The sequence below is a fragment of the Nanorana parkeri genome, unplaced genomic scaffold, assembly GCF_000935625.1.
Source record: "Nanorana parkeri isolate BGI_ZX_2015 unplaced genomic scaffold, ASM93562v1 scaffold3436, whole genome shotgun sequence".
NCBI lineage: Eukaryota > Metazoa > Chordata > Amphibia > Anura > Dicroglossidae > Nanorana > Nanorana parkeri.
This window is the reverse complement of record NW_017309704.1, coordinates 36,915-46,852: the sequence shown is the minus strand read 5'-3', so window position 1 is coordinate 46,852 and position 9,938 is coordinate 36,915. Positions and strand designations below refer to the sequence as shown.

The window sequence follows — 9,938 nt, the reverse complement described above, 5'->3', positions numbered from 1 at the left end:
ATCAAGGCCAGTGGTGCATGCTGGTGGAGGACATAAATATTTGGGGCAGACCATGTGAGTCTTTCCCCCCGGGCCTCCTGCTTGGGAAAGGGTGCATGAAGTGTGTGCTGCCTGACAAGGTGGTAAAGGGGTGTACCCAGTTGGGGGTCTGAGTTTGTTCCAGGGGTTGAGAACCAGAAAGGACCTTCATCTGCAGGAGGTGCCTGAGAAGCCAGGATGGGCTTGGACCTCAGAGAGAAGTCTGGTGTCATGCCTGGGGAATTCTATGCTAGAGCTGCACTTTCCTGTTTCATCCAGAGCGCCGGCACTGCAGCCAATTGGGATACAGCTCTCCTGATTGGCACCACGGCCTTTAAATGTGAAGCAAGATGTGGCTCAGTGTGTCAGGAACCGGATCTGAACCTAGAGCCTCTGCTGTAGCTGGCGGTGGTTCTGCCTGCTGAGGAACCTTGGATAGCTCCTTGCCTGATCTCCTGTGTAATCCTCAGGTAAACCTAGTTTCTACTGAACTCTGAACCCCTTGCTCCTCCCTTGAACTTCCTATTTAAGCCACGCCTCTACACTTCCTGTTTGCCAGATGATTGTGCTCCTGCCATTATCTTGCTTCCTGCTCCCTCTGTGCTACAATCTACTCATACTGCTTCCCGTGTACCGACCTTTGACTGCTGATTCACCAACTACTCTCACCGTCTTCTGCTACATACCTGATACCTTTGGCTCCTGACCTCGGCTTGTTCACTGACCACGCTTCTGCCTGCTCCTCCACCACTACCGTCTGCTTGTGTACTGAACCCGGCCTGTTATACCACAAATTGCCTGCTGCTTCACCTGCTGGACTCTGAGCCTGATCCCAGATTGTGACACAGTGTGCGGGCAATGCATTGCAAAGCCGAAGTTGGGCCCCCCTGGGGCAGTAATGTTACCTGTCCTTCATGACTGCCTCCAGCCCTCTATGACCCCAGCTGCCAGTGTTTGCTGTACTGCTCCTCTTGTGCTCCAGTGTCCTCAGAGCATCCTGTGTCATCTTTTAATTCCACGTGCATCGCTTTGCACCCTGTTACCCCAAGTGTAAACCAGAGTCCTGTGTAATTTTGTGACACCCCTGTGTCTCCAAATGTGCCCCAATAACTCCTGTGCACCCCAGTGTATCCAGTCTCCCGAGAGCACTGCGTCATCTCCAAAACTCCAACTGTATTGCTTTGCACCCCCATGGCTTAAAGTAATCCCCAGCTCATTCTGTGATCTACTGTGCCCTGTACATCCTAGTAACTCCAGTGTTCCATGTGCACCCCAGTGTCTACAGTGCACCCCAGGGCCTCCAGTCTCCCCAGAGCATCCTGTGTCATCTAATGACTCCAAGTACATCTTTGCTCCTCCGAGGGGACTCTGTCCCATCTCAGCCTCCAATAAGCTTCTGCATCATCTGGACAGTCCTTCTCTCAGTGGGTACTGACCCCTGTCTATGACACATGGCAGGATCACCGCAGATTAGTTTTGAAAGCTTCAGATTTACAAGTATTGTTAGTGACTTATGAAATGATAATATTATATAAAGCTTAAATGGGATTTTTATATGTAAAAATGATGTATAAGGAAACATTTTGAAATGTTGCCATAAATGTACTTCACAGGTTCCTCTTATTTCCCAGGCGCGGGGGACATCACAGACGACCCTCTTAGTGGTCAGATACAAGGACCTGCTCCACTTCCATATGGATTATCTAAAACAATCCTCAAAACGGACTTTGGTCTTCTTCAGCATCTTATTACTGGGAACCGTCTCCTACTTTGCATTTGCCTATTTTCAGATGGAAAGACCATCAGCCAAAATTGTATGTCCTCCCACCTCCACTCCTGTGCACTCCCAAATTGTGGATCCTCCTGGAGCGCCTCAAATATAAGTCCCGGGCCGCCGAAGTCATAGCCCTCTGTGGGATCGTTGTTCTCCAGCCATGGACACAATTGGGTGACATACCACTGCAGCGCCCGGTACCCGTCATCCAGCATCAGTTCTGTTTGGAGCAGCCAATCCAACTCCGACAGCCATTCCTCCCGGGGCTCCGACAGCCATTCCTCCCGGGGCTCCGACAGCCATTCCTCCCGGGGATCCGACAGCCATTCCTCCCGGGGACTCCGACAGCCATTCCTCCCGGGGACTCCGACAGCCATTCCTCCCGGGGCTGCTCTCGAGGAAAGGCACACGCAAGTCCCATTGCAGCCAGTATCGTTCCTTGGAGGACCTTGCCACAATAGTGCTGCTGCAGTTGAAGAGTCTCCCTCCAGATCTCCCGGCGCAGAGCGTCTCTCCTTCCCAGCATATCCTGGGCAGAACCAGGGTTGTCGAGCTGGGCCAGCGCTTCCATGGCCGTAGGCAACTGTGGCTCTTCTACTATGTCAGCAGAAATCTTGGTCCCGGTGGTGGTTTGAATGTCTCCTTAGACAAGGAAGAGCATCCCACCGCTTGCCACCAATGTGACAGACCCCAGTACTCGGGATGAGTATGTCCACCGCTGTCTTCTTCCATGCTCAGGAGTTAGTGCAAACCGACGATCTTCCAGTTCCCAGTTTCCCCAGTCACTGGTCGGGACTCGAGTGTAGGGTGAAACAAACTCTGATTTATTGAGAGACTGTGCACCCATTTATACAGCAAGTGATCAGATCAGATTATAATCCCATCACATCCACCCAGCCCTCCCCAGACAATCTGTCTTCACAACATCACAGGATGTCCTGTGATGGTCCACCTGCTAAATAGCTCCAGGCAGCCATAGCAAAAGCCTGGCCAGAATGTCATTGTCCTGAGCTCCCTCAGAGAACAATGGGAGATAACGAGGGATGGTGCTGACAGTCTTTTCCTAAACAGTTTACTCAGTATAACACACTTACACATAACCCAACACCAATACACCTTTAACTCATAAATTTATCACCATGTCGTCACAGCTTGATTCTCAAATTTCAGTATTCCCTTGTTGCTGACCACCTGACCAGCTGCCAGTTTGAAGGAATCAGAATGTACTGCACTCCCCCTATCCCCATAGAAAAAATAAAAGTTAGGCATACACCAGTTTTTTGTGGTTTTTCCTTCAATAAATGTTTATTAAGATTTTAAAATCTACATGTACACCCCGTATACATAACATTTTATATAAGGAAGGAGATTGTAAAGAAAGAGATTTGTGTATGTAGCCACCTTGCCCTAAGCGGGGTGACTCCTTAAATTGTGTTCTCCTGGACTGTATCCAGTTTATGCTAATTTGATAGTCTGTGCTCATTTGATTTTCCCTAAGCTCTCTGGTATTGTTTCCACCTGCCTGCTACTGGGTGTTACCTTTCCACAGAGCAGATCATCCAATAATGTGGTGTTCTGAATATCTATGTCACCCGAGCCAATCACTAAGAGGATCAAGGCCAGTGGTGCATGCTGGTGGAGGACATAAATATTTGGGGCAGACCATGTGAGTCTTTCCCCCCGGGCCTCCTGCTTGGGAAAGGGTGCATGAAGTGTGTGCTGCCTGACAAGGTGGTAAAGGGGTGTACCCAGTTGGGGGTCTGAGTTTGTTCCAGGGGTTGAGAACCAGAAAGGACCTTCATCTGCAGGAGGTGCCTGAGAAGCCAGGATGGGCTTGGACCTCAGAGAGAAGTCTGGTGTCATGCCTGGGGAATTCTATGCTAGAGCTGCACTTTCCTGTTTCATCCAGAGCGCCGGCACTGCAGCCAATTGGGATACAGCTCTCCTGATTGGCACCACGGCCTTTAAATGTGAAGCAAGATGTGGCTCAGTGTGTCAGGAACCGGATCTGAACCTAGAGCCTCTGCTGTAGCTGGCGGTGGTTCTGCCTGCTGAGGAACCTTGGATAGCTCCTTGCCTGATCTCCTGTGTAATCCTCAGGTAAACCTAGTTTCTACTGAACTCTGAACCCCTTGCTCCTCCCTTGAACTTCCTATTTAAGCCACGCCTCTACACTTCCTGTTTGCCAGATGATTGTGCTCCTGCCATTATCTTGCTTCCTGCTCCCTCTGTGCTACAATCTACTCATACTGCTTCCCGTGTACCGACCTTTGACTGCTGATTCACCAACTACTCTCACCGTCTTCTGCTACATACCTGATACCTTTGGCTCCTGACCTCGGCTTGTTCACTGACCACGCTTCTGCCTGCTCCTCCACCACTACCGTCTGCTTGTGTACTGAACCCGGCCTGTTATACCACAAATTGCCTGCTGCTTCACCTGCTGGACTCTGAGCCTGATCCCAGATTGTGACACAGTGTGCGGGCAATGCATTGCAAAGCCGAAGTTGGGCCCCCCTGGGGCAGTAATGTTACCTGTCCTTCATGACTGCCTCCAGCCCTCTATGACCCCAGCTGCCAGTGTTTGCTGTACTGCTCCTCTTGTGCTCCAGTGTCCTCAGAGCATCCTGTGTCATCTTTTAATTCCACGTGCATCGCTTTGCACCCTGTTACCCCAAGTGTAAACCAGAGTCCTGTGTAATTTTGTGACACCCCTGTGTCTCCAAATGTGCCCCAATAACTCCTGTGCACCCCAGTGTATCCAGTCTCCCGAGAGCACTGCGTCATCTCCAAAACTCCAACTGTATTGCTTTGCACCCCCATGGCTTAAAGTAATCCCCAGCTCATTCTGTGATCTACTGTGCCCTGTACATCCTAGTAACTCCAGTGTTCCATGTGCACCCCAGTGTCTACAGTGCACCCCAGGGCCTCCAGTCTCCCCAGAGCATCCTGTGTCATCTAATGACTCCAAGTACATCTTTGCTCCTCCGAGGGGACTCTGTCCCATCTCAGCCTCCAATAAGCTTCTGCATCATCTGGACAGTCCTTCTCTCAGTGGGTACTGACCCCTGTCTATGACACATGGCAGGATCACCGCAGATTAGTTTTGAAAGCTTCAGATTTACAAGTATTGTTAGTGACTTATGAAATGATAATATTATATAAAGCTTAAATGGGATTTTTATATGTAAAAATGATGTATAAGGAAACATTTTGAAATGTTGCCATAAATGTACTTCACAGGTTCCTCTTATTTCCCAGGCGCGGGGGACATCACAGACGACCCTCTTAGTGGTCAGATACAAGGACCTGCTCCACTTCCATATGGATTATCTAAAACAATCCTCAAAACGGACTTTGGTCTTCTTCAGCATCTTATTACTGGGAACCGTCTCCTACTTTGCATTTGCCTATTTTCAGATGGAAAGACCATCAGCCAAAATAAATGTTGAAAAAAAATACAAGCCAATGGCAGCGTCACACACCGTGACAAATCACTCAGGGAAGTCAAGCCAATTGGCTGTGCCAAAGTGTCCGAGGCCACCTCAGGCACTGGGGACCTCCGATGAGCCTCTGCTGACCATCTTACTTTGGACGTGGCCAGTAGGACACAAATTTCCTCTAAATAGATGTCCAAACTCTGAAAGCTCCGGCTGTTTCTACACTGTGAACCGCACCTCATACTCTATGGCAGACGCTGTTGTTATCAGTCATAGGGATGTACAAAAGTCAGAAGAGCTTTTACCTCCAGCACTGAGGCCACCTCACCAATACTGGATCTGGTTCAGCATAGAGTCTCCAACCAACTGTGCAAATTTAACCTTCATGGATAACAAAATTAACCTCACAATGTCTTACCGCCTCGATTCAGAAATACACATTCGAGTGGGATGGCTAGAAAAAGTCGATGGAAAAGAAAATTTTACTATCCCCAAAAAGTCAAAGCTGGTGGCATGGACAGTAAGCAACTGGAAGCCGAAGTACAGACGAACCAAATATTACGAGGAGTTAAAGAAATACATTCCAGTGGACGTCTATGGAAAACATGCTATGACTCTGCCGCGAGAAGAGATGCTGCAAACTCTGGCCACGTATAAGTTCTACCTCGCCTTCGAGAATTCCATACATGAGGATTACATCACGGAGAAGTTCTGGAGAAGTTCACTAATAGCGGGAACTGTGCCCATCGTCATGGGTCCTCCACGTAAAAATTACGAGCGTTTCGTTCCACCCGACGCTTTCATTCACGTTGATGACTTTGCGTCTCCCCAGGAACTGGCTGAACATCTTCTGAAACTGGATAAAGATGAGGAAAGATACCGACAGTATTTTAACTGGAGGGCCAGATATCAGCCGACACGATCCTCTGGTGGTTTTCTATCCGCGTATTGCAAAATATGCAAAGTATTAAAAAAGACCCCTTCTTATAGGACCATACCGAGCATTGCTGAATGGTTCAAGTGAACTTATTCCATCCATGTCTATCCAAAAATCAAGGATGTAAGGCCAGTAGATGGAGCCGAGGAGCACAGGGATTTTCTATACTCCTTGGCTTCATCTAGTGGCCATAGAGTGCTGCGAATCTCATATAAATCAGCCCCCAAAAGCTGTAGCTAAGAGATAACCACATACACCAAATGGTCAGTTTACCGGGAGCTGATGTTTCACTTAATTTGTGTCTAAAGGAATTTCTTTTCAAAAGAGTATTGAGGGATTAAGTAGGTGAGGTAACGCTGGACATGTTTAGAGGTAGGTAGTCCATGGCAGCTCAAGGTCCTCAAATTGATTTTGGACAGATGCTCCACACGCCAACCCCCATGGCCTACAGCTACAACAACATGGAAACCTCTGGAGAAGGAGGAGCCTTAATCACTAGAAATGTGTTGGATATTTTTCTATGAATTTTTTACACCAATAAACGTAACATTGTCTTATAACTGGTTGAAGTTCTTTATTTATAATGCTCGCCACCAAACAACTCAAAAGCTTTGTATTGCTGTCTGTGTCTCCATTGGGGAGATTCTCCCACTCTATTTGTCCTGGTGACCCTTGACCACATCTCAGGACTGGTAAGCTGCAATATATTCATTCTATACTTTAAAGCAGTGTTGTATAAAACCTCCGCCCAGCATATAGCTGAGCAAAGCATTATGTCTACTAGATGGAGCCAAAGGAGCACAGGGATTTCCTATGTTACTTGGCCCCATCCAGTGGCAGTAATGTACTACAAACGGCATTTGCTCAGCTATACACCAGGCGGAAGTTCTGTACATCAGTTCCTAAGTGTTATGGCAGCTTGATGAACCACAACCCTTATGCCAATTGTAAGCAACCCTGGAGAGGTGGAGATCTACCCCCAACAACATGGAAAGATCACCAGGGTACAGCACTTTTATTTTAAAAAGAGATAACCTTACAAAAAATATGATAATACAAATGTAATCTTTACAGGGTTCAGGAGTAAGTAAACACAGGGTGCAGGGGTCAGGACTATGTAAAATAATGCAGAGTGCAGGGGTCAAGTGTATTTAATGTACAGCATTCAGAGGTCAGTAGCACGTAATGAAGGATGCAGGGGTAAGTAGCATATAAGGCAGAGTGCAGAGGTCAGTAGTATGTAATGAGAAGACCAGGAGTCAGTAGTATGTAAGGAGAGTGCAGCGGTAAATAGTATGTAATGTACAGTGCAGAGGGCAGTAGTAAGTAACGCAGAGTTCAATTCTATATACTGAGGAGACCAGGGTCAGGAGTATTAAATGTAAAGTGCAGGGGTCAGGAGTATTAAATGTAAAGTGCACGGGTCAGGAGTATGTAGTGCAGAGTGCAGGGGTCTACTACCTGAATAAACTTTAATGGGATTCACCACTAGGTTCGGGTTCACCAAATTTAAAACTAGATTCCTGGAACTCTCAGCGAATCAAACCCGGACAGTATCCCTTCTCTCTGGAAGTAAGTATCCAAAAATGTATCAACTTTCCAGCCCAACCAACAAAACAAAGTCAGCAATGGTTGGCTGGGCTGATACATGTTCATAAGTCGCAGTGCTTCCTCTGACCAGCACTTTCATGTTTCACCCAGAGCGCCGGCACTGCAACCAATTGGGATACAGCTTTCCTGATTGGCACCACGGCCTTTAATTGTGAAGCAAGACGTGGCTCAGTGTGCGGGCAATGCATTGCAAAGCCGAAGTTGGGCCCCCCTGGGGCAGTAATGTTACCTGTCCTTCATGACTGCCTCCAGCCCTCTATGACCCCAGCTGCCAGTGTTTGCTGTACTGCTCCTCTTGTGCTCCAGTGTCCCCAGAGCATCCTGTGTCATCTCTTAATTCCAAGTGCATCGCTTTGCACCCCCATGACCCAAAGTGGACCCCATAGCATCCTGTGTCATCAAGTGACCAAATAACTCCTGTGCACCCCCGTGTATCCAGTCTCCCCACAGCACTGTGTCATCTCTTAACTCCGACTGTATCGCTTTGCACCCCCATGGCTTCAAGTAAACCCCAGAGCATTCTGTGATCTTGTGTCACGGAGTCCAAGTGCACCCCAGTGCACCCAGTACACCCTAGTAACTCCATTGTGTCCTGTGCACCCCAGGGCCTCCAGTGTCCCCAGGGCCTCCAGTGTTATCTAATGACTCCAAGTGCATCTTTGCACCTCCGTGGCAACTCTGTCCCCTCGCAGCCTGCAATACGCTTCTGCATTAACTGGACAGTCCTTCTCTCAGTGGGTACTGACCCCTGTCTATGACACATGGCAGGATCACCAGGGATTCCTTTTGAAAGCTTCAGATTTACAAGTATTGTTAGTGACTTATGAAATGATAATATTATATAAAGCTTAAATGGGATTTTTATATGTAAAAATGATGTATAAGGAAACATTTCCAGATGTTGCCATAAATGTACTTTACAAGTCACCAGTTTATGTTCCTCTTATTTCCCAGGCGCGGGGACATCACAGACGACCCTCTTAGTGGTCAGATACAAGGACCTGCTCCACTTCCATATGGATTATCTAAAACAATCCTCAAAACGGACTTTGGTCTTCTTCAGCATCTTATTACTGGGAACGGTCTCCTACTTTGCATTTGCCTATTTTCAGATGGAAAGACCATCAGCCAAAATAAATGTTGAAAAAAAACACAGGCCAATGGCAGCGTCACACACCGTGACAAATCACTCAGGGAAGTCAAGCCAATTGGCTGTGCCAAAGTGTCCGAGGCCACCTCAGGCACTGGGGACCTCCGATGAGCCTCTGCTGACCATCTTACTTTGGACGTGGCCATTAGGATACCAGTTTCCTCTAAATAGATGTCCAAACTCTGAAAGCTCCGGCTGTTTCTACACTGTGAACCGCACCTCATACTCTATGGCAGACGCTGTTGTTATCAGTCATAGGAATGTACAACAGTCAGAAGAGCTTTTACCTCCAGCACTGAGGCCACCTCACCAATACTGGATCTGGTATAGCTCGGAGTCTCCAACCAACTGTGCAAATTTAACCTTCATGGATAACAAAATTAACCTCACAATGTCTTACCGTCTCGATTCAGACATTTATACTCCAACGGGATGGCTAGAAAAAGTCAATGGAAAAGAAAATTTTACTATCCCCAAAAAGTCAAAGCTGGTGGCATGGACAGTAAGCAACTGGAACCTGAAGTACAGACGAACCAAATATTACGAGGAGTTAAAGAAATACATTCCAGTCGACGTCTATGGAAAACATGCTATGACTCTGCCGCGAGAAGAGATGCTGCAAACTCTGGCCACGTATAAGTTCTACCTCGCCTTCGAGAATTCCATACATGAGGATTACATCACGGAGAAGTTCTGGAGAAGTTCACTAATAGCGGGAACTGTGCCCATCGTCATGGGTCCTCCACGTAAAAATTACGAGCGTTTCGTTCCACCCGACGCTTTCATTCACGTTGATGACTTTGCGTCTCCCCAGGAACTGGCTGAACATCTTCTGAGTCTGGATAAAGATGAGGAAAGATACCGACAGTATTTTAACTGGAGGGCCAGATATCAGCCGACAAGATCCCCTAGCAGTTTTCTAGCAGCGTACTGCAAAATATGCAAAGTATTGAAAAAGACCCCTTCTTATAGGACCATACCGAGTATTGCTGAATGGTTCAAGTGAAC

The 9,938-nt window shown here is 47.6% G+C and overlaps 2 protein-coding genes across 2 annotated transcripts; both read left to right on the top strand.

Moving 5' to 3' along the window:
• Positions 1-5,260: 5,260 nt before the first annotated feature.
• Positions 5,261-6,256, top strand: LOC108803138 (alpha-(1,3)-fucosyltransferase 5-like). The gene has a single exon (XM_018574979.1). The coding sequence runs from the start codon at positions 5,261-5,263 to the stop codon at positions 6,254-6,256; it is 996 nt and encodes a 331-aa protein (XP_018430481.1).
• A 2,684-nt stretch (positions 6,257-8,940) lies between these two features.
• LOC108803137 (galactoside 3(4)-L-fucosyltransferase-like) lies at positions 8,941-9,936 on the top strand. Its single transcript, XM_018574978.1, has one exon. The coding sequence runs from the start codon at positions 8,941-8,943 to the stop codon at positions 9,934-9,936; it is 996 nt and encodes a 331-aa protein (XP_018430480.1).
• The last annotated feature ends 2 nt before the right edge of the window (positions 9,937-9,938 follow it).